The 25,485-nt window shown below is 29.9% G+C and overlaps 2 protein-coding genes across 2 annotated transcripts; both read left to right on the plus strand.

The window, feature by feature from the left end:
- Positions 1 to 7,545: 7,545 nt before the first annotated feature.
- Positions 7,546 to 13,208, plus strand: LOC101207933 (monodehydroascorbate reductase, seedling isozyme-like). The gene is made up of 10 exons (XM_004149169.3): positions 7,546 to 7,698; positions 8,569 to 8,640; positions 10,436 to 10,487; positions 10,599 to 10,679; positions 10,985 to 11,103; positions 11,196 to 11,415; positions 11,543 to 11,661; positions 11,745 to 11,870; positions 12,345 to 12,485; positions 12,617 to 13,208. Exons 1-10 carry the CDS (start codon positions 7,648 to 7,650, stop codon positions 12,938 to 12,940), a joined length of 1,305 nt encoding a protein of 434 aa, XP_004149217.1. The 5' UTR covers positions 7,546 to 7,647; the 3' UTR covers positions 12,941 to 13,208.
- A 7,544-nt stretch (positions 13,209 to 20,752) lies between these two features.
- Positions 20,753 to 24,990, plus strand: LOC101210869 (IQ domain-containing protein IQM3). The gene is made up of 9 exons (XM_004149180.3): positions 20,753 to 21,435; positions 21,551 to 21,665; positions 21,750 to 21,815; positions 21,895 to 21,983; positions 23,311 to 23,398; positions 23,564 to 23,710; positions 23,848 to 23,940; positions 24,063 to 24,164; positions 24,270 to 24,990. The coding sequence occupies exons 1-9, from the start codon at positions 20,879 to 20,881 to the stop codon at positions 24,780 to 24,782; spliced, it is 1,770 nt and encodes a 589-aa protein (XP_004149228.1). The 5' UTR covers positions 20,753 to 20,878; the 3' UTR covers positions 24,783 to 24,990.
- The last annotated feature ends 495 nt before the right edge of the window (positions 24,991 to 25,485 follow it).

Genomic DNA, 25,485 nt, shown 5'->3' on the forward strand with positions numbered 1-25,485 from the left:
ATAATTAGGTATATAGTAACTTTAAAAAAAATATATAAATATAATCAAACAATCAATAATAGAAGTCTATCACTGTTGTGAATATTAATCTATCAACAATAGATTTATATCGAACTTGTTTGGATTATTAACTTTATAAATACATAAAATTTATATTTTACATTTAAAAACACTTTTTAGTTAATCTCAATAAACTAACTGTTCATTTAAACAAGTTGGTAGGATGATATGACATATAACAAATGAAGAATCACATCTTAACTGAGATTGTAAAATGAAGCATTACAAAACTAATCATAACTTCAATTATTTAAAATATAGACTTTTCATTTATAAGTGAGTAAGAAACTCAAATCCTCAAATTGTTTTGTGTATATAAAATAAAAAATAACGGTGAATTTAAGATGAGATTCATATCTACAACTCTCAAGCGAGTTTAACGGTGTCTCAATTAGTTGAGTTAATTTATTTAAAATAAAAAATAAATTAATTTAATTCAAGAATAAGTAAATAGATAAATTTAATATATATATATACATATTTTATTAGATATTTGTCATTTGGAAGAGAAATTATAATTATGGTAAGTTTTTTTTTTTTTCTTTATGGTACACAATGGTATAGTTGGTGAATAGTAATAACAATGTAGCACAATATACTAGAGATATCGAGAAGCTGATGTATGAAGAACATGGTTTCGTAGCATTTATTAATTAAATCACATGGCATTTAATACCTTTTAAAATTTTTAAGCACTTCATTTTGACAATTTTTTTAAATCTAAATTTTATGCTTTTCTTCTCACAAATGTTAATACTATGTAACATTAGTAAAGATTCCAAGAGATATTCATATGTAGAAGAGCAAAAAAAACTCATGCAATGCCAATTTTAGATTTTTTTTAAAAAAAATTATAATACTGTGTAATCAAACTCAATAACTTTTTAAATCTTAATTTTAATTTGTTTAAATTTCCAGTACGTTGCTATATTGATCGATATATCTCAATATGTAAACATAATCTTTTCTTAAAAATGGATTAAGGATAGAATTTTTTTCAAAGAAAAACAAATTTACTCACATTCTCCCAATCTTAAATTTACGATATTATCATTTATTATTAAACCTAAATAGTTCTTAAGCTTTGCGTTGATAGCTAATTTTTTTATAAAAAAACTTCATATATAAAAGTTAAAATTATTTATTATTTGATCAATTGAAAAATAAATTAGCAGTAACGTTAATTATATATATTTATTACCCTTTCGCATTCCAACACTCATACTTAACCTATAAATCTTGATGAGATAAATATGTTAGGATATGAAAATTCTACATCGATGACTGTCATTTCAAAGATTAAATTTCTTGAATTTATGACTTTATATATATATATATATATATATATATATATATATATATAATAAGATAGTTATTAATACTTTCAAAGTTCTTTTCTTTAGTCCGTTATAACACATGGCTTCCCTATAAAATGCATTAATTTGTTAATATAAACTCATGGTTAAAGCTAAGTAAATAATTGTGTTCTACCTTTCAATAGGTTGATTTGAGGCATGCCAAACTCTTTAACTTTTTTGACTTCATTTCCTTTTAAAAATTAAATTGTTATATTGAATTTCTTATTTGCTAATTTTGCAATTTTTGTGTGTTTTTTTTTTTATATATATTTTCCCAAGTACCTATTTTTGTTTAAGTATAATTTTATTGAAATTTTTAGTAACAGCTTCAAATTTTGAATAAAAAGTATATGTTTTAATCCATAAAATTATACTCGTTAATGGTGATGGACTAATTTAGGATGGATATGTAATTTATCAGTATTGTTTTATCTCAATTCAAGGTAGGAGAAGGGTTATAAATAACATAACAAATGAAACTATTTATAAAGTATAACAAAATTTTTAAGTGGACATTATAGAAATCGATGTATTTTGTTATACTTTGTAAATGTTTTCAATATTTTATTGTTTTTGAAAACGTTCATTTTTAAAATTTAAAATATCGAAATTGTGTCTAATCATGTTATTAAACTTTATTAACTTGTCAATATCATTTCTTACACATTTTTATGAGTTCCACGTCAACATCGTAAGTATGAATCAACACAATTAATCTTATATCTTTAACAGAAACGTAACAATTCTCTTATGTAGATTAAATGTTTTTGTAGAATAATATTTAATACACACATCTAAATTGCTATAGATCCACCTTTTTAATCTATGTGTCTACTTAAGTTTATGCATTTATGGTAGAGATTATTTAGAAGAGTAATGCCTTAAAGAATACATTTATTGTTCCAAATTTGATGTTGATCTTAAAAGAACTAATTCATTATATTAACAAAACCCAAAAACAGAAAGAAAAATTGGGTAACCAAGTTCTCAGCCAACTTTTCTCATTAGATTTTAGTACTTTGAAACTCAACTTTTATAATTAGTGAGGAGCACCCAATTTGAGTAATCACATGTTATAAAAAATGAAACAAATTGATAATAAAAGAAAGATAAATAAGAAATCTACACACTTGCATGTGCATTAAAGATAAAGATATATGTATATATATATATATATGTTATTGCTTCTAAAAACACCACAGGGACGATCAGTTAATCACACAAACCAGTAAATATATCATAGTTAAACAAAATATTTGAGTGATATATTGGTGTCACATTTGAATACATGGTTTAGACATTTGAATCCCAATTGATACTATTTCATGACTTTTCTTTCGATAATTTTAATTATAGATTTAGTCTCAAGCGTTAGTCCGTAAACAAAATGTTTATGTGGGCACACTTCGACACATAGGGTTTGATGTCAAATCTTAAATGCTATTTTCTATAACTTAATCTCTAAATAAAAATATATAACTTCAGTTTTACCTTTCACATTGTAGTTACATCCGTTGTCAACCATTTTTTTTAACGAAATTGTCGTATATATCCGTGACAATTCTTTTTCCAAATAGGTTATAATCTAGTTTCTTCCTTTTTTTTTTTTTTTATAAAATATAATCTAAAAGTTACATAATCTTTCTTATGCCATAATTAATAACAGTAGTATAGTAGCAGTAATAATAGATATTAAAATGTAACATGGTACGGAGTTATTTTATTTATTCTATAGAGTTATTGAACTATAATGAAATGAGAAAATTTGAATTCCCAACTAAAATAAACAGTGGCAAAAAAAAGTGCAATAAATTTTGGTTGATCAATTTTCAAAAAGGAAAAAGACAGCTGTGACAATAAAAAATAATTCCTTTTTGTTTAAAAGAAAATCCAAACTGCTTTAAAAGATTAAATGAAAATGAAACGTGGACCAATAAGGAAGTTCCAAATGTTGCTTAAAAATTTGTTGGCAGATTTGAACATTGGGTACCAAAATGTCACGTTTCTCAATTAATATTCTCTGATAACTTATGTGCTCAATAAATACTTTCTATTTTTAATTACTATTTATTACCTATCTTTTCAAATATACCTCTCTATATAATATATATTTGCCATTGAGATTATAATTTTGTTTTTATTTGATTCTTCATGTTTTACAAATATCAAATTTGAGTTATTAAAAACAAAAATCCAGCTTGATAAAAAAAAAAAAAATCAGTAAAGTAAAATAAATATTAACTCCACTTATAAATATATTATTTGGTGAAGTCGTCATGTGATTGATAGTTATCGAAAATAAGAGATTAGTTTGGAAAATCATAATTTAATTTAGTATCTTAAGTATAATTTACCCTAATTTATTATTTTGAAAGATTGTTGTTTTCATTATCTTATCTTTCTTCTCATCAAGTTTAATGTGTTGATGTTTATGTTTTTAAAAGCATATATTAAATATTATGGAATAAAACCCTATCTTCATTATTTTATTTTTATTTAATTAGCTAATTACGAGAGGTGTACACTATTTAATTTATTGACTTCACTTCTTAAAAAAAGAAACATTTTCTTAAGATGTATATATTTTTAATATTCCTAAACATTCCAAGCAAATCGTTTTCACAAACAGTTGGGTCTTCGTTGAATTCCATGCCCAATTTTTATGTTCAACTCAAACTTTCTTTCTCCAAACAAAATAAATTAAAAGATTATTATAATTAAAATTAATTGCACGGACATGAAAGCAAACGAGAGTTGATTTATGAACCAATGGTATTGACTATCCGAAATATTCTCATAAAATTCAACTTGAACTTTAAAAGTTAGGTTGAGGTAAAAGTGGTTGTGATAGACTAATAAATAATTTGTTTTACCAAACGAAGCAAAAACATATCATTATTATTTTTTCGTGATCACATGAAGTGTTGCTTGATATATGTTGAGGAAGAAATTTCGACTGATTAAATTCTACCCATCATCGATGGTAATTATATTTTTTTATTGAGTTTGGATAATTAAGTTCAAATGATTAGCCAAGTCCAAGTTCAAAAAGCAGATTGATCCAAATTCAGTAAAACAAATTGACCAAAGCACAAGTTCAAGTCCAACAGACAATAGGTCCAAGTCCAAGTCCACCAAACAAATGAGTCCAAACTCGCCATTTATTTGAACATTTTTAATTTAAATAATAATTAGAGTTCTGAATAATTGAATATTCAAATTTCTATAAAACTCTGAAGACATGCAAGTTCGGGTGATGTTTTGTGTTTCATTTTCGATAACTCACATTTTCAGGCAAACGTGTTTACAAGTGGTACTTTGGGCCCTCGGATCCAGTGCCCAGTTGGGCCAAATGCAAGCCCAATAAAGGCTCATTAATTTCCACCAAACAAAATTGACTCTGACTAAGCTCAAGTGAAAGTCTCAAATTAATACTCATTATGGGTCAAAATTGGCAGGCCGTATACAGCCAGTTATACATTTCTCGACTTTTGGTTAGATAACACCAAACACAATACCATTCTTTGCAACAGAGACAATAACAACAACAACCGTATAAGAATTTGTTCCTCCTCGTTGAATTTTGTTAAATAATAATATCTTTTTCATTAAAGAAAAATATCGAATATGTTCCCATACTTTACAAGAAAATTCAAAACAAATACTAAACTAAGATCAAACCAAATTATACTGCCATCTTTTAATTTTTATTAAATCAAGAAAACAAAATTCCCCCAACAACATGAACCTGGACGTTGATATGTGTGTAAACGCATAAATAAAAGTCAACAAAATTTTATTCCCCGGTGTTAAACGTGGCAATACAAGATTGGATATCATATTCTTTATTATTAAACATTTGACGATAAATTAAAATAACATTTTCATGTAGATAAATATAAAGAGCATTTGCAAAAATGACAAAATAAGTTATAATAATTAAATTCATAGTACACCTATCAAGATGTAAAATGTCACAAATGTCCTCGATATTATATATACGTTTGATACACCTTATACACCTAATACTTCTTGATACACCAGATACATTTGATTGATACACTTGATGCACCTGAAACATTACTAATATATGTTTGATACACCTAATGCACTACATGTATATTTAGTATTATTCATTTATGCAATTGATTGATTAAATGCATTTGATATACTTGAAGTCCTACTTATATACTTGATATACACCTGTAAACTTGGTTCATATACTTGATAATGATACACTGAGTTACATCATTCATATATTTAATAATACTCTAATGAACTGCATAAAATTTGAAAAAACAAAAAATCACATAAAAAGTATCTTAACCAACCAATACATATAATATAAGTATATCACAACACTGATATACAAAACCGAGATAAAGTAAAAAAAAAAATGTAAAAAAAACAAAACAAAATAACTTAGAATAAGATTCAACTCAAAATACACATCAAATAAAGTAAAAAAAAAAAAAAAAAACCACAGATGAAGTTGAATTACTCCGATCAACAATCATTATATTTCATATTGCAATTATTGTACTATTGATATTATAAAATTAAGATTAAAACATAAATAATAAATAATTTTTATAGTATGAAACTAAACAAATAATCAGGGCTTTAAAAAATTGAAGAATAAATAAATAGTGAGTAAGACATTGAAAAAATGAAGAAAAATAAATCATTGGATGGTAGATTATGAATAATAACAAATCTAAGATGAAAAAGTGATAATTTTGCCATATTTACAAAATTATAAAACAATGTACTATAATTGCTATATCATATTCTCAAATTAGTATGATGTGCAATTTCTCTAAATACAAAGGGTCTGATTGGGGAGGAAAGGGTTATATAACCCTTTATTTGTTTGGGATAACCTTTCTCCAATTTTCTCAATCCTTTGTTATTCCTTACTCAATCTTCCTTAATTTTCTCGATCCTTCCTTATTTCTTACTCAATCCTTCCTTATTCCTTCCTCAATATCTAAGGGCCATATTATGTATAGTACATCCCAAATATTCTCCCAAGTCTATTACCTTACATATATGCTACATTTATTATTAAAGATCTTTAGCCATTAGCTATACATGAATTTAGATATTTACACGTCTTGAATAATATTTAAATGTCTAGGTTAAAATTCATTTATGTTGAAGTGTATTTATTATTATAATTCCTAATTATATAGTATGTGAGTAAATATTAATTTAACAGTAGTAAAAGGAGTAAATACAATAATACAAAATGAATTTGACTACGAGAAAGAAATAGTAACGACAATAAAAGAATAATTTGAAAAATGTTAATATTATAATTAATTTTGTATATGGTATTAGTTAATATTTTAAGCTATTATAATTCGAACCGTAGCAGTGCATGCAAAAATAACAAAAAATATTTAAAATAATAAGATCAATGTAAATTTAAAAATCGATAACTCCTTAATAATCCACTATCAAATTTCTCAATATTAGTAATTAAGTTTAAATATTGGTCAATATAACACATTCAATCACAACTAACATTATAATTTAACAATTTTTTCCTTTTTCACATTGACCATTGCCTTTTTTTTAAGCACATTTCACTTAATGACGTAGATGATGACGTGGCAAAGCTGGCTGTTACTTCGAGAAGGATGCAATTTTTCGGACGACGAAATATTGACATTGGTAGCCGCCGGATGCGGGTCCCCTTTTTTGAAAATGGACTACTTAAAATTTGCCACGTGGAACAACCCATCTATACCTTTTTTTTTTCCATTATTTTTCTGTCCGGACACCGGACAGCGTGGCGCTGGCGCCCCATATAACAATAAGCTAAAATTTAAAATACCTACCGCATAATTAATTTAAAATACTTTGTATCACTGTTTGTACTCCTAATCAGAATTCTTATGAATCACTTTAATCAGATAATTAAAATAATATAATTTAGTGTTATAAAATTCAGTCACCCTCCACCTAAAAATGGTTATAGTAATAGGTTTTGTTTAATTAAGAACTTGTTGGATGTAATATACTACTTTATGGTTAAAAAAATTGTTGTAAGGAAGAAAAGTAATTAGAGATAATTTTATTTGTCTTAAAAAGAAAAGGCATAATTTATTTATTCTTGGCTTTAAATATTAGCCAATCGCGCCTAAGCGATTCATTTCGTTTTCATTTTTCGCGTCTTTCTTTTGAAAAGCACAAGCAAAGGATCTTTTTGTACTCACCAACTATGGCGGAGAAGAGTTTCAAGTATGTGATCGTCGGTGGTGGTGTCTCTGCTGTAAGTTTCTTCTCTTTCGTCTATCGTTGATCGTCTGATCTGATTTCTGTTTGTAATCCTTAACTTTTTTTTTCATATCGTTTTTGTTTTTCGCGGTTCTTTTGTCTGATTCAGATCATTTTATGGTCTTTTGATTCTTATGTTAATGTTGGATTTATGAGTCATGGGTATAAAATCTGAGGCGTCTAAGCATTTGCTTGAATTGGAGTTGAGTTGTTGATGCTTTTGTTAGTGTGATCTGTAGCTGTGGTACGATCGTGACTGATTCTGTTTTTTTATGTTTCCTTTTTTTGTTTTGTTGAAAGTTACTCTAAAGATGGGAAGCTTGTTTCTTATACTCGTTATTTTGATTTTGAACGTATTACGTACTCGTTTTGTTTTGGCTCAGTGAGGAAATGCCGTGAATCTTTTTCATTGATTTGTTTGTTATCCGAGAAGCTAGTTTTCTGGAGAAATGTGTAGTGGTTGAAAGTTTTGGGAAATTTATGCTGTTCGTCTACAATTTAACTGAGTGAGTTAGTTTTTGACATAGAATTGAATGGAACTATTGTCCTCTAAGTTTAACAAGCTGAAATGAAGCTTGAGATATCTTTTTAATTTAACTTGTCAAAAAAGGTAAGGAAAATAAACCAATATTTATACAAATAAACTTTTAATTTTTGAGGTAATGTTACCATTTTGTAATTTGTGTCTGATTCTTTTGCTGTCATGCCATTAGACGCAGTTATTTGTTTGTTGAGACTTGGGGTTTTTCAACGCGTCATCTTTCTCCGAAATTTATGCTGAAGGGCTTTCAAGATCGTCACCTATCTCTCTGAGGAACAATTTGTTATTTCAATCTTTACCAATACCACTTTTCTTGGTCTGCAGGGATATGCAGCGAGGGAGTTTGTGAAATTGGGGCTTAAAGCTGGTGAGCTAGCAATTATTTCCAAGGAGGCGGTATGTTTTCATTTGCTGCAAACACGAGAACTTTTTCATTAGCCTTTTTGTTTTTTCATGTATGCATATAATTCCTTCTTACTTTTGAAGGCAGAGACCACTGAACTTAACTCGAAGCAATTGATTTGTGTTTCTTCATCGTCGTATAGTTAAAGTTATTCTTGTATTTAGAAGACGAATCGACATAAACCCACATGTAAGCTTGAACATAGAGCTGAGAATCCTATGATTAGTCTCATATAGTATGGTCGTACACGATCAAGTTAGACCATAACTAAAAATGATTAGAATAGAGGATCGATAGTTGAGAGATGGAAGTGGGTAATATTTGAAATGAATTGCAACCAGGGATGCTCGTAGCACTGGATAATACAGACAACAACCACTGCGGCTTTGCAAATTAAACTACTATTGATGAAGAAAATGACACAAGATAAAAGGTAAACGGACGCAGTGTGGATGAATCCGATATGAAGGAAATTACGGAAAGACAGAATGAAGGAGCATGGAAAATAAATGGAGCAAGCTCGATCCTGGTGGCTGGTAGGAATTTTGACAAGTGGAGAGGAAGGATGAGTAGGAGGGGGTGAGGTTTGCAAAACACGTGATGAAGAAGAATCTGAAGGGTAAGAATATCTTGTTAGGATCCCAACTACTAGAAAATACACAAAACACAAGGACAACTATACTGCAATATCAAGAGAGAAATTACAATGTAATTACCTCTTCCTTTGAGTTTACCCACTGGGGATGATTTAACCAAATTATGACCCCCCCCTGCAAATCCGGACTCCCCCATAGTATAACCAGAACTCAAGCTCTAATTACCATCGATAGCTATGCCTACATTCAACAACTATTCCAATATATCTGCTATTAGTACTCCCCTGTTGCCAGCGATGAAGGTGGGAGGATGTTGAGTGTCCCTTTAACTCTATTTTCAGGCTGAATACTTAGGTACCTTGTAGTTGATGGAGCAAAAGTTGATTAGACATAAGCCCTTATTTTGGTTAACTGTGGAGTTGTGCACAATATCATTTGTGGGAAGGGAGTAGGTAGTGAGGTGATAGATGGTGTGCCCTTTTGTGGAAGTACCACTTATCACCTGCAAAGTTGATGACCAAAATGGATCAAGCACAAATTTCAGATCTACTTTTTACATGAAAATTTAAGTAGTGGCATCGATGTGTAATGTGGACTGTTAGCCCCACATAACATGAATTGGTCAGTACCACTCTTTTGTAAGTAGTTTACAGCTAATCTCGTCCTCCTTTAATTCAGTATGGCTATCTCACTACGCAATTAGTCTTTACTAGACCAATAATTTACAGATGAAATTAACCTTTTAGAGGATATTGGGAATCATCTAGCTAAAATGAACTCAGATGGAAACTACGAAAGGGCAAAATGTTGATTCCGAAGTAAATGACTTGGCTTACCAAAAGGGCCACCGTACCGATTTGCATTCATTAGCTAAAAAATGGCGACAAAAAACTGCCATCTAAATTGTTTGTCTTCTATTAGATTCTCCAGAGAATAATTGTGTCCAATCCAAACATCAATTAGATTTTCAAGAGCAGGATGTTCAAGATGTTACCATTTGAATAGTTGTGTTCTTTGATTTTATCTTCTTGAAGTGCCCGAAGGATGTTCAGAAAATTTTGTGCTTAGCATTTGTAACTTCACATACGTTACTATTTGATAGTTTTTACTTCGAACCATTTTCATGACGCGTTGAATCAGAAAGTGGGATCTTGGTTTACATTCTTCCTAAATATTCTCCATTATTGTGCAGGTTGCTCCTTACGAACGCCCTGCTCTTAGTAAGGCGTATCTCTTCCCTGAGTGTAAGTCGTTTATTATGTAAAAATAATTTGCAAGAAGAAATTTAAAAATTTTCCTTGATCTTATCTATTCTTTGGATTTCACATTGCAACTTGACAAGTTTGTTTCTTCAGCTCCTGCTAGACTTCCAGGATTCCATGTCTGTGTTGGAAGTGGAGGACAGAGACTTTTACCAGGGTGGTACAAAGAAAACGGTAATGGTTGCGTTGTTACCCGCTGCTAAGTTAGCCGATTGTTGCTTTTCTTATTGTAAAATTTTGGTTCTAATTGGTCTGAATCTTCACATTTGTGTTGTAATTATAGTATAGCTCAATTACTCACCAGTTAGGAAGTGTTTTTGTAATCCTTCAGTGTGTGCATTTGTATTTTCCTTTCTCTTCGTTGATAATGAAAACTGTTTCTTTTTAAGAAAAAAAATTGTAACTCTTTAACTAGGTTTATGTGTTGACATTATTCTTGTTAAATCTCTTCTGATTGTTAAACTACTTATATACTTCAGGGATTGAATTGATTCTTAGCACGGAGATAGTGAAGGCAGATCTCGCTGCGAAGTCTCTCACTACTGCTTCTGGTGAAACCTTCAAGTATCAAATTTTGGTTATTGCAACCGGTTCCACTGTATAAACTCATCCACTTACTTTAACCACTTGAACTTCAGTTTATCTGTTCTCATTTTAGATTGAACTTATGATTTTTCTGTTTCCTTGCAGGTCATAAAATTGTCAGATTTTGGTGTTGAAGGAGCTGATGCTAAAAACATTTTTTATTTGAGAGAGATTGCCGATGCTGACCAGCTTGTAGAAGCAATTAAATCAAAGAAGAACGGGAAGGCGGTGCTTGTTGGAGGAGGTTACATTGGTCTTGAACTTGGTGCAGCTTTAAAGATCAACGATCTTGATGTTACCATGATCTACCCTGAACCGTGGTGCAGTAAGTACTCACTACTCAATACAGAACGGACGGTTCTTTGACCCCATTTCCTACCACCTTTACTCTATAGATATTTTTTTCCTTCTTCCTAGCCCTTAGTCTTCTCCTGTGGCTTGTGTTCCTGCAGTGCCTAGGCTTTTCACATCTGGCATAGCTTCTTTCTATGAAGGTTTCTACAAAAACAAAGGAATCAATATAATTAAGGGAACAGTAGCAACTGGTTTTACCTCAGATTCAAATGGAGAGGTTTGTAGCCTTGTATTTTATCCCTCTTGCTTGTTCCATGACGCTTTTTAGAAAACCAATGAATCATGAAGCGAACCTTTCAGGTGAAGCAAGTCAAACTCAAAGATGGCAGGACTCTTGATGCTGACATTGTTGTTGTGGGTGTCGGAGGCAGACCCTTGGTATCTTTGTTTAAAGGGCAGGTCGAAGAAGACAAGGGAGGCATTAAGGTTAGTATGGCTAATTTAGCTTTTCCTCAATATATTTTCCGAGAATCAACATTTTTATAATATTGTTTAAGCTAAACTTATTTAGGTAAAAAGCTTTCGGTTCCAAGCTGTCAAAAAGATCAATTTGTAATCGTTGCCATTATGAAGTTCTATTAAATGCATACATCGTTGTTTTTCATAAAAACTATTGGATATGGACTATAGACAACGCTCCCATTTGTTTTTAGAACTAATATAAACCATCAGAAAATTTCTCATATGGACAATGGTAAAGATTAAATAATACCACGCACAGACAATGAAAGATCAAACTAACCTATATTGCATAATATCAGTAGTTGCTAATTTCTTCTACCATTTCAAAATTCCTCGTCTTTCCATCTGTTTCATTTTATTTTGTTTTCGAAATACCTCTAATTTATATAGATTTAATTGTCAAGTTTTCACCACTCATGTAATAGTTATTGATTTTAGACCGACGGATTCTTCAAAACAAGCATTCCTGATGTGTATGCTGTGGGAGACGTGGCTACTTATCCTTTGAAGCTATACAATGAGTTGAGAAGAGTTGAACATGTCGATCACGCTCGCAAATCTGCCGAGCAGGCTGTGAAGGTATGTTGAATTCCCTCGACATTTTTATTTGATGATTCAGAAGATCCTAATCCATCATATTCGTGGAACATTTGTTACTTTGTTGTCTTATACTCTTAACCTTTTTTTTTTTCACTCCATTTTCGTAACAGGCCATCAAGGCACAGGAAGAGGGAAAATCAATCGAGGAATACGACTACCTTCCGTACTTTTACTCTCGCACCTTTAATCTGGCATGGCAATTCTACGGTGACAACGTCGGTGAGACCGTCCTATTCGGAGACAACAACCCGGAATCTCCAAAACCTAAGTTCGGAACCTACTGGATCAAAGATGGAAAGGTAGTTGGAGTTTTCTTGGAGGGTGGAACTCCAGATGAATACAAGGCCATTGCCAAGGTTGCACGAGTTCAACCGCCGGTCGAGTCCTTGGATCAGCTTGCCAAAGATGGCCTCTGCTTCGCCTCCAAGGTTTGAAAACTTGTTTTAGTAGATTTGTATTTGTCGAAAATGAATTTGAGTTTGCTAAATGCTTGTAATGTTCATAAATGTTAAGTTTGGTCTTTTGTTTCCTTTTAATCCCAACAGTTTTTACATTTTATTGTGCTGTTATCAATTCTGAGTTGGGTTGCCTTTGCGTTACCACACTATGACCTCCTCCAACTTGTCAAATTACATGCGGATTACTTTATGATTTTAGTGTTGTTATTACTAGGAGAAATAAAATACATTTTTTTTTTATCAATAGTTGATTTTCTATTGGAATTTGTCATACACTCTGATTCTTTTTTTATTAGTTTATCCTCAACGTATATTTCACTAAAGTCTCATTAGTAAAACTTTAGACCAATTAGTCTTTGTCTATCTTTTGGTATGTAATATAATCACATCTTTATGTCTCGAATATGTTCGTAAGTTAAAAGTATATACAGTAATTCCCACACTTTTCCTATAAAGTAATGTTCCAATTTTCATCTTTACGTCCTTGAACAAATTAGAAGGGAGATTTGCACTATGTAGCAAAGAAAATTTAGATATTATAATCCATATCACCCATTTTTTCATTATGGAAGATATGACAACAAAATAAATAAATATTTAAATCAGGTTAACCTCTCCTTCCCAAATTTCTTTTGGTGAAAAAATATCTGAATAGTGAGAAATTGAAGCTTGCATAATAAAGGTGCGTTTTTGTTTTTTTATTTTTATGAGATGTGTTTTATTTGTTTTTCTTTTCTTTTTATATTTTTAAACTAAAATTACTAAATTACTCTTCTCTGTCACTAAATTTCTTAAATAAAATTGTGGTTAATTTTTGCGTTTTTGTATTTGGTTTACAACTAAAGCAATATTTTTTATTTTTGTGAAAGTGAAATAGTTTTTTATTTTCTTGCAAATTTTAAAATATTGGATCATGAAATCAATTTTTATTTTATATTTTTGTGATAAGTGCTAGTGATAAAAAGACAATAGAATCATTAAAATGGAAGTAACCTTGAGAATTTTTTAAAAGAAGAATAATTAAGTATATTATTCTCCATGTTTTTGTTGTTTATACTTTTATTAGTTTATCAATACAACTGAGATGAGTTGTCCCTATCACCCCCTCCCATTTATAACCCCTTATCCTCAACTCTTTTTAAACCTCCAATATTCTATATCGAATCATCTAATACATATATGATGTTCAAAGATTCAACAGCCATGTAGTTGTCAGTCCCATATCAACATCATCAAACTCATCAAACAACAAAACTTCAAAATTGGGTTTGGGAATAAATTCCATATTCTCATCTCATGAGAATCTATTTTCACTAATTCTTCCTTCCTCGCTTAAACAAAGACTCTTAGCCTAAAAAAATGAGGTTCATGTGATGATTGATAAGAAAGAGATCTAGCAATAAACTATTGAGGAGCAATAGTTTTGTATATGATTATGATAATTGAAAAGAAAGCTGTTGTATTCTATGTTAATTGGGGCACATAGCTATCCCTAAAAGACAAAGAGAAAGGAACAAAAATCCTTGTCATTTGGCCTACATAACATGGACACAAAGATAAAGAGACTTTAAAGTCTTTTTCATTGTGACAACTTATGTTAGTGATACAAATGAAAGGACTCACTATTGCCACTTGTACCCCTTTTTTTTTTTGCTTTTAATTAATTAATTTACTGATTGATTTGGAAATCTTAGATGATGAGATTCATAGAAAACTGCCTATCAAAATATGCCTTTGAGAATATAAATTATATACAATGATAACAAACATTTAGAAAAAGATAAGCTATGGGACCTTGAAGAGTAATATTTATGGTGACGGAAACTTTAGTTGAAACATGATTGCTAAACTTTTAAGTAAGGTGATTAATGCAAAAAATTGAATTGTATTTCATTTTCTCAAATACTTGTTTAAACAATTGCTTACATATATATATAGAGATTATACAAAACATGATATGGATTTTCAACCAAGAAAGTCTTTCATCATCATCATTAAAACTTTATTTTTGCATGTATTGATTTGCATCATGTATTGTGAATAAAGTTAGAGCAGCAAAATAGGTCTATTGGTTAACATATGTAATGATGTAATAATGCATTGGTTTATATAAAATATTAATAATTTAGATATAATTTCACTTTTTATTTAATTTTATTTGGACTTAAAATTCCAAGGCAAGAGTCAGCTCATAATTAATTAAAAATTTATGAACAATCTCATGGCAGACAAAATAATAATAAAAAATAAATAAAACAAACTTTTTGTTGGCTGTGACATGCTTTGATTATTGGGTTTTCTGACCAATTAATAGTAATATGTCAAAATCATAGATGGTGACAGTGATTTGGATTATATCGAATATGATATTTTATAAAGTAAATATAGCTATGTTTACTAACTCCTTTTAGTACAACAATTGAATGTAAAATTATATTTTTAACGATGTGTATGTCAATTTTACTATCAAATGTAACCTTTTTTTGACGTCTACAATACGTTATACCTTTAATTCTTTATTTTTGTTTGTTCCGTCACTCCTTCGTTAAAAAATGACAATGAAATTCCAACTTCCTATCTCCAATATCATATAAATTATTAAATTGAAAGAAGAAGAAAAACACTAATTTCTAAACCACTTTTGGTCCCTTTCTCTATCTTTCATCATCTCTCTACTTTAATTATTTACTATATTCATTTTAAAAGTATAAAACTTATCCAATTATCCTTTATATTTAAAATTCATAAAAAGAATTTATGCTATTCGCACTATCATGTATTTATATATATAGCACAATAAAACTTGTATTCCTTTAAGATTGAAAGTTTTAATTACCATATTGTAGTAAAATTTTTGATTGACCAATATATAATTTTTTAAGATAGAAAATTAATATAATATCTATATTTTAAATATGGTTTTGGGTGATTTCATTGAAATAATTTAGCGTAAAAGAATTAGATGTGGAAATAAAATTTGGAGAAGGGATGGGTTGGTGTTAGCATACATATTTTGAATATGAAAAGTCAAAATCAAATTTGTTTTAACAAATAAAATCCTACACAAAAGAGACCCATAAAAAGAAAAGTAAAAATGGGGCCAACAAAACAAAGGAATTATGGATTTCTTTTTCCTAAAACTAAATGTTGTTAGTCCAAACAAAATCATGATTTGGGTCTGTGTGCAATTTATTTATTTTATTTTATTTAGGATCAAAATCAAGTTGAATTTTCGACAAATGAAGATCACAAAAATTTAAAACAAAAAAGGTATGTTCTTCGAAGGTCACATGGAGAAAGAAAAAAGAGAAACAAAAATCTAAAAAAGTCATCTAGAAAGGACAAAATCGATGTGTGTCTCTCATTTTTTTTTGAAACCTCAACCTAAATAATTACTTTCAATATATATATATATATCAATGATTAAGATAGTTGATTGTTAGTCTGTGATTCATAATTATTTTCATTTAGTTTTATAGTTGAAATGTCAAACTAAATAACATTGATTCTTTTGTTTGAATTTTTTCTTAATAATAATATTTTAGTTATACCAATTCGAGAAGTCTAACCATTTTTATCGGTGTAATTTTATTCTCTAATAAGTTTTTGTTTGACATAGTGTTAAAAAAAAACTTGTTCTTATTGCAGCTTAATAAATTAAATTATAAAATGAACGTTTTAAAAAAAATAACAAAATCTATTAAATTCTCTCTAATTTATTTATAGATTTTTACAGTCATTTCTTTTAAGTAGGACTACGTCTCGAATAATGTTATGATTTATATTTTTTCAGCTCAATAAATTGTCCTTACGAAGATCCCAAACGTTTTCAATTTGATGTCATCTATAGCACTTTTTTGAATAATTGAATAAGAAGTCACCTTTTTTTAACAATAAAAAGTTTTAGTAAACCCAATAATCATCTATTTTTTATTCTTTATTTTTGAAAAACTAAACTTATTAAACTCTAGTTCTATATCTATCGATTTATTGTTTTATGTTGTCAACAATTTAAAAGTTGTATTTTAATTTCAAAACTTCCGACCACCCTCTTCAAAAACTAAAAATAAAGCCTTAAATATGATAAATATATTTCTAAAAGTAATAGAACAAAACCGATAATTTAAAGAAGTTGTCAACTAAAAGAAAACAAATTTAAAAGTTGGATATGAAAGTAGAATTTAATAATAAAAGAGTTACGATTCAATTTTAGAACAAACTTCTAATATTATTGTTGACATGTGATTTGTCCATGAAATACATACACACAATGTGAGAAAAATGTAGCTTTAATTGGTAGGAGCATGGAGAGACATGTTCATCATTGTTAACATCACTAAGGAGACCAACTTTATGTACTCTCCGTATACTTTCTAAACATTTGATGTTGCTTTTAAAACATTAAATACAATCCCCCGTCAACAACCCCACGACAAAGATTATACAAAAAAAAAAACTGATATGACAATTTGAGTTCAATTTTTCAACATCGACTTTCAAACCTTGTGAAATTTAAACATTAAAGTTTTTAAAAATGGTTTAAAATTATTTATAAAATTTTATTATATTCAAGCTAATTTTTATAAAGGGAATAAAAATATTAAAACTATTATGAGCAAAATTTATTTGTCAAAGTCTGGATTGGTTAGAAGAATATATATTTTTTTTTGTGGGAGTGGTGGTGTGTATAAGATAGAAAGATTATGATCGTTTTATATAGAAAGACGTTTAATGTATTCTTTGCCTATATTTATTTTATGGAAATGTACGATTTGATAGAAATAGCGAATGTTATCACTAAGAAAGAATATAATTAGAATATGTTAAAAAATCCTCCACTATTTGTTCTTTTAATATAAATACAGAAGAGATGGTTAGGTTTTGTAAAGTATATGTTTCTAGACTTCAAATATTAATATCGTTTAGTTAGTAATTTTAAAAATATCTTGATATAATCTTCAATTGATTTTTTAATTTAAGTTTGTTTATTTAAAGGCTAATATACTTATTCTCTTCCATTGAGATGTAACAGTATTAAATTAAATTGAGAAATACAATTTTATTGTAGAAAGCAGATTACGAAATTAATATAAGAAAAAAGAATGACGAAAATTTCCAAAAATTTTCCCCAAAAGAACAAACAAATGTGTAATTATTTTTTAAAATAAAGTAAATGGAAACTAAAAAGAAAAAGGGATTTGAAGGTATTGAATGAAATAAATAAAATAAAATAAAAAAGGAAGACTTTCCCAATGCAAAAAAAGGAGAAAAAGTATGGTCAACAGTCAACGCTCTGCACCCACGTGAGGAGGCTAAATTTAACCTAATCAAATTATACAATTTAGTATTTTACCAATGAAACAATAATATAATTTATCATCGTTATTATTATTATTAAATGTGGCAATAAAGTAGATGGTTAGTAGAAGTGTCATGTCACACAACACTAACAATTCAATAATGGTGTTTATATATTTGTTTCACACCTCTTCGTTTATTTAATTTCAATAAATGCATAGTTTTGAAGTTGCCACAAACCATATTAAAGTGTGATTAATTATCCAAATAAAAAAAGAAAAAAGATTGTCTACGCAAATTCATGAGATTTAAGTTTGCGAGTCAGTTGTGTAAGGAATGTGTTAACATACTGTAAAATGATCATCCAATTTTTTCTTTTAAACTAAATTATAGGATTCACAAAACAAAGTTTTTTATTTAGGTATTTTTTAAATGTTCCATGGTTATCACATCGAAAAAAATAAAACCTAAGCGTGAATTGATAATCGAGATGCAAATAATTAATGAGGTGCCAAATAATTAACTGATCACAATGCCAAATAGTTAAAAAATGTGTGCTGTTAAATACATGATGCTAATTAATTAATAGACCAAATGGGTGTTGTCAAATAATTAAAACATGTCATGCTAATAATTAAAGCACGATCACAGCTGTCAAATACAAGATACTAATTAATTAATTAAATAATTCAAATGCAAAATTAATACTTTATGCAAATGGATACTAAATATTATAGTGCCAAATAATTACAAAATGCTAATTAAAATGGATACTAAATATTATAGTGCCAAATACTCTATCCTTTCAAATTCTTCCCAAGAAAAATCCTCCTCTTTCTGTAGGGAAGTGGAAGAGTGGGAAGGTGGGAGAAAGTGAGAGAGCGGTAGAAAGTGGGTGAATGGAAATGTCATGAAACAAAATAAAAACAAAAATAGGTGATGGTTGAGAAAAATAAAAAGAGAAAACAACTTTTTATTTTATTTTAATTATGTTTTTGTTTTTCAAAGCATAAATTTAAATTCAAATATTTTTATAACAAAATAAGGTATCTATTCTCACCATACGTGTTTTAATTTTAATATAGATAATAAAATATACTTTATTTTATCATATTAATTAAGTTGTCATTGAAGACTATGATTATTGTCGCTAAATATGGAAGATTTTCAAATAATAAAGATGGAAAATAAGATCATAAAAAAGTTTGGACAACTGAAAATGTATACTATCATATTTAAAACAAGTGGCAAATAGTGCCAAAGATGGACCTAACACAAAAAGCCAACCAACCATTTTCAAACTCCATGCTCATAATTTCCAAATCATATATCAGAGAGATAAATAAAAACAATTTAATAAACACCTCAAACTTTGTTCATTATTTTGAGAACTAATCTGCCTAATTTCTTAATACTTTAAATTTAATTCATTGATTTGGATTTTTCTCGTTTCTTTTCTTGTGAATCATGATATAGTTGTAAATACATGTTAATTAATACTTTACTATTTATTAAAATTTATCCTTTAAATTAGAAAATTTATAAAAACTAACAATCTTAATTATAAAATATAACCAAGTTTTAGAGTTTTAGATTTTATTACTAGTTACTAATTGCACTTGGCAAGTCACTCAAACTCTCTAAGCTCTCTTCTAAGTTATTCAATTTAATTGATTATAGCTTATTTTTAAGTAAAAAAATCACTAATCTAAAGAAAAAAAAGGAATTTACCCAAAATAAAAGTCAATCTTATATTTAATAAAATGTTACATTTAATTAACATTAGATATCGATATACAAAGTTTAGAAAATATTACTATATATATAAATGGAGTTTGGAAAAAATATGTATAAACAAAAGATAACATTATTCGATTTTAATGTTGATTCATGTGTAAGCAAGCATGGATTACTATAACTACTTGAAATTAACATGTTGGAACTAGAAAATTATAGTTAAGCAGGGACGATCTCAATCCAAACATCATTTCAAGTAATTTTTTATTATCATATTTTTTCTTTTTTATAATAAACATAACTTTATATTTTTTTTTCACTATCCATCTTGTATGAAACGTTATAATTACTGACATGCCAACTAAGGAATGTAATATTTGGTAAGTTATTTCTTAATTGACAAGTAGTTTGATACTGTCCAATAAACTTAGTTTAACTTCTCTATCTAAACGTAGGAGATCCAATCATTCTCTATATAATAATTATTATTATTATTGTATTTTGAAAAATGAAAAATTGGAAAAATTAAAGTATATTAATAGTTGCAAAAACTTTCAAAAAAGTGTTAAAATTGGACAAATAATTGTAGAAATTGAATACTTGAATGATAAAAATTGAATCTACATATATTGAATTTACAAGTTTATATAAGTTTGAATGCCTAGTTTTTTGAAGTTGAATTTTTAATAGTTGAAAGTTGGATAAATTTACCTATAAAAGAGAGTTGGATACCCCATCCACATGTTTAAATTGTAATACACATCGACTTCCATAAATAATCTTCAAAATTTTATTCTTTACTCACATCCTCTTCTTCCTCCTCTCTGTCAGAAAATTTTAGAGTCCTCTGAGTCCTGTTTTCACACACAAACTAAGTTGATGGAGGTTCACTCTCAGCCCCTTTCCACATCCTTGAACCACACTTCATTTCCACACTCTCTCAACTCTTCTGCCATTTACGATCCTCCTTCTGAGAATCATCAATCCTCTTCCTCCGGCAACTCTCCGGTCATCGGTACTTCAGAAAGTGACGCCTTCGAAATGCCTTTCTCATCCGACGGCGACCCCTTACCGACCCAAATGGTCAACAGAGATGGTGGCGATGACCTGGGGCTCGCGGCATTGAAGCTGCAGAAAATGTACAGGAGCTACCGGACCCGACGACTGTTGGAGGATTCTGCTGATCCTCCTTCTGAGAATCATCAATCCTCTTCCTCCGGTGAGTCTCCGGTCATTGCTACTTCAGAAAGTGACGCCTTCGAAATGCCTTTCTCATCCGACGGCGACCCCTTACCGACCCAAATGATCAACAGAGATGGTGGCGATGACGTCAACACAGCACTGCAGCTCTCGGCAGTGAAGCTGCAGAAAGTGTACAGGAGCTACCGGACCCGACGACTGTTGGCGGATTCCGCCGTCGTAGCTGAAGAGCTCTGGTAAAAGAAAAATTGATTTCAATTTTTACTTTCTAGTTATGTTTTCTTTTTTCTAACTGAAAATTAGTTCATAGAAATTTGAATTTTCTGATGGCCGTGAATTTTTTTTTTGAAGGTGGCTTGCGTTAGACTACGCTAGATTGAATCACAGTACGATTTCTTTCTTCAATTACTTGAAACCTGAAACGGCTGCTTCCCGCTGGAACCGAATCACTATGAATGCTTCGAAGGTGAGATTTGTGAGCTTTTTATTACTTCACATTTATGGATTTGGAAAGGGGTTCTGATGGAATAATTTGAAGTTGTTTTGGTAGGTGGGAAAAGGGTTGTCAAAGGATGCTAAAGCTCAGAAACTTGCTTTTCAGCATTGGATCGAAGCTGTAAGTGGAAGCTTAGTTGGAAAATCTCAAGAACAATATTGGGTTTTAATATGTTGCTTTTTTTCTTTTTCCTGTTCAGATTGATCCTAGACATAGATACGGGCATAGTTTGCATCTTTACTATGAAGAATGGTGTAAAGCTAAAGCTGGTCAGCCATTTTTCTACTGGTAACGGCTTTTGTTCTAATGTTTCATTCTGTAGGATCTTTGTCTTTCTTTTGATATTTTTCTGAAATATTCCTGGGTTCTGAATGGTAACTTTGAAAAGTTTTGGGTTTCATATTCTATTTAGTTCTTAAACTTTTGCTAAGTATCATCATTTATTTTGATCCTCATGTTTCGTATGTTAATGATGGTTACATTTTGCACATGAATAAGTTTCCTACAAAAATTGCTGACACTTCGGTTTGGCTAGTTTGTTTGTATCTTACACACTCTTGCACTTGCTGGATACATATCAAACATTTATTACTGCAATTGATTTGTTAGAGACTAATTGTACAGAGTCAAAGTAGGTACAACAATTGTTAGACATGTACACTCGTTTAAGTATACTAAATGTAATAGACACATGTGACAAAAATAAAATTTGAGAGCAGATATATCAAAATAATTTTTAAAGCATATAAATACCCAAACACATTAACATTTGAATTTCCATTATTGTATTAACCTGATGTGTATTTTTAAAATTCTATATTTTAGAATATAATGTGTCAGTCATGTATATTATATCCGTGTTCTATATATATGTTTGGCACATGGGGTGTTCTGATTATATAAAGTAGTCTTTGAGTATGTGTAACTTGTGTTTGGTCTGTGGGTTTTGTAAAGGTTTTTATGATGCAAAATAAAAGTTGGATTTCATAAGCCCAAGTTCATATCACATAGTTTTATGCAGCACAGGGATTTCAAAAACCAAACTCGACCTGCACTAAGTAAACTCATAGGTGCGCCGGCGAACACCTTTTAACTCTTAAGATTCTTGTTAAAAGAAATTCAAGGAATAAAAGTCTTAAGAGGAGGTTTTTACAGTGGCTAGATATGTAAATCAACACATTTGATTTGAAAGTAGAAGATCATAGGATTTTAAACTAAAGTTTTATTCACTTATGGAATACGGTGGCTAGACATGTAAGCTTGCACATTTGATATGTTCAACTAGAATTTGATTTGAAAATTGATCGACTACCTAGAATTTGGATTCGAACTTTCTATCTTCTTGGCTTTCATCTCCTTGAAGTTGCAACTTTATTGACATAACTATTTGAAAACCTTGTCTTAATTGCTGTAACATGCATGAAAACTTACAAAACTTGCGGTGAATAATGTATGATTTTCATTCATGGTGCAAATAAATTACTGTTGAACTAGGCTCACTTTGATTTATCGTGATTTACTTCTACTGAACTTAAATTTACGTCTCATTGCCAAAGGGAGTTTCTTCAAATCCTCACAACTTATCTGAACTTTTTTTGTTATTCAAACATTGCAGGCTTGATGTTGGAGAAGGAAAAGATGTTGACCTTAAAGAATGCCCAAGATCGAAACTCCGGCAGCAAACTATCAAGTATCTTGGACCTGTATGTCGCCTATTGATTAATATTTGAAGCAGTTTCAAGTCAAAACTCATTTTGACAGAAAATGATTTCGATTTTTGATGCACAGTCTATAAAGTTTCCAACCCAGTTTAAATTTCATCCTAACATGGTTTCTTTCATGGTGCCCTTTTCACTTATTAATATCAGCAAGAGCGAGAACACTATGAATACGTCGTTGTCGATGGGAAAATTGTCCATAAACAAAGTGGAACTTTCCTTGATACAAAGCGAGGACCAAAAGGAACGAAGTGGATATTTGTAATGAGCACTTTGAAGAGGCTTTATGCTGGTGAGGTAAGGATGCAACCTTGAAACATAGTCCTCATTGTTGTACTCTTCTAGTTCTACTTATTTAATTACCTAAGGCACAACTCCATTTCAACCGTAAACGGTAATACCAAAGTAACCGATTCACTGTCGTCATGTTTCAGAAAAAGAAAGGAGCTTTCCACCACTCAAGTTTCTTGGCAGGAGGAGCCACATTGGCTGCTGGGAGGCTAGAGGTAGATGATGGAGTTCTCAAGGTATGTGTGACGATCAACTTTTGATTGAATAAAAAAAAAATTGATTGAATCAAAGGCCGTTGGGGTTGGTAGTATTGGCTTAACTAGACCTTTTCGTTCTCTGATGGCTTTGATATCTTCAGGCCATCTCAGCATATAGTGGACATTACAAGCCTACCGATGACAATCTCGACATCTTCTTGAAGTTCCTTGAGGAAAACGGTGTGGTTCTTAAGGATGTCGAGGTACTTACAACTTCTATGAAACAGCAAAACAAGCTGACATACTACTCCTAGTTCTACATGATAAATGAAGTCATTTAAGTTCTGTTATGATCTCGTGGTCTTCAGGTAAATCGAGCAAATGACGATCTTGAAAGCTACGATGACTTAAAGTCGGTCGGAGGAGGTCAAATGAAGGCCGATTTCATGAACAAACTAGAAGCACTTGACATCAAAACAATTGAGGAAGTTGGGGGAGCTGATATTTCTTCAAAATCAGCTCAGATCTCCCAAGCCGGAGGCAAAACAGAATACAAAAGGACATTATCTGGTGGCCTAAAGAGCCCAAAAGCTGACGTACCGGAGAAGGCGATATTGAAGAGAATTAACTCAAAGAAGACAGTAAACTCTTATCAGTTAGGCCATCAACTTTTACTCAAATGGACAACTGGAGCAGGTCCGAGAATCGGTTGTGTTGCCGACTACCCAGTTGAGCTACGAGTACAGGCATTGGAGCTTGTTAACCTATCTCCAAGGACTCCTCCTACTCCGCCGGATTGGAAGAGGATGGTAGCTTTCCCAACCCCAACGACCCCAACAGCAAAGGATATCTTCAATGCTGATGATAGTTTTAACTTTTGAAAATTGTTGTATCCTTGAATCATTCCACCTTGTGGTGCTATGTAGCTATATATAAACAATCTACAATCAAGAACGTAATGCTTCAATCTTCATCATGTTCTGTCAACTGATCAATGTTAGTGTAAACTTATTGGAGCATCATCTTAGTATGTATAATTACAGCTGCTTCTTCTTTTGAGCAATAAATTCTTGTTTAGGATTTTTCTGAGGGTTTGTGTTTAAGTGTCTTCATAAGTTTTTCTTTCCCTTCTTTCAAGATGTGATGTGGGTGAAGATTCAAGCATCTTTATCTTTTGATTGATATGATCAAATGATTTATTTTATTTTATAGGCATCATCCTACCGTCTACGTTCAAAGTAATTATATTTATTTGAAATTTTAAATTATTTCAACGTAATATTGTAATTTTTAAAATTCAAAAATATTTTTAAGATTAAAATATTATTTAATACATGTATTTTTAGAGTTTGTTCGTATTTTTAAATATAACAAAATCAATAAAAAATATATAAAAAAATCATATCCAGCACGCATAGAATAAAAAATTTATTATATTTTTGTACGAAGGTATATCTTAATAAAATTAGAAGTTTTTCTCTAATAAAATATTTTTGATCAATTTTCCTATTTACAAGAGTTTACTGTTTTATATATATACACAAAAATAAATATTATTGGTAGTAAAAGAAATTGTTGAGATGA

The sequence above is a fragment of the Cucumis sativus genome, chromosome 3 (genome assembly GCF_000004075.3).
Source record: "Cucumis sativus cultivar 9930 chromosome 3, Cucumber_9930_V3, whole genome shotgun sequence".
Classification (NCBI taxonomy): Eukaryota; Viridiplantae; Streptophyta; class Magnoliopsida; order Cucurbitales; family Cucurbitaceae; genus Cucumis; species Cucumis sativus.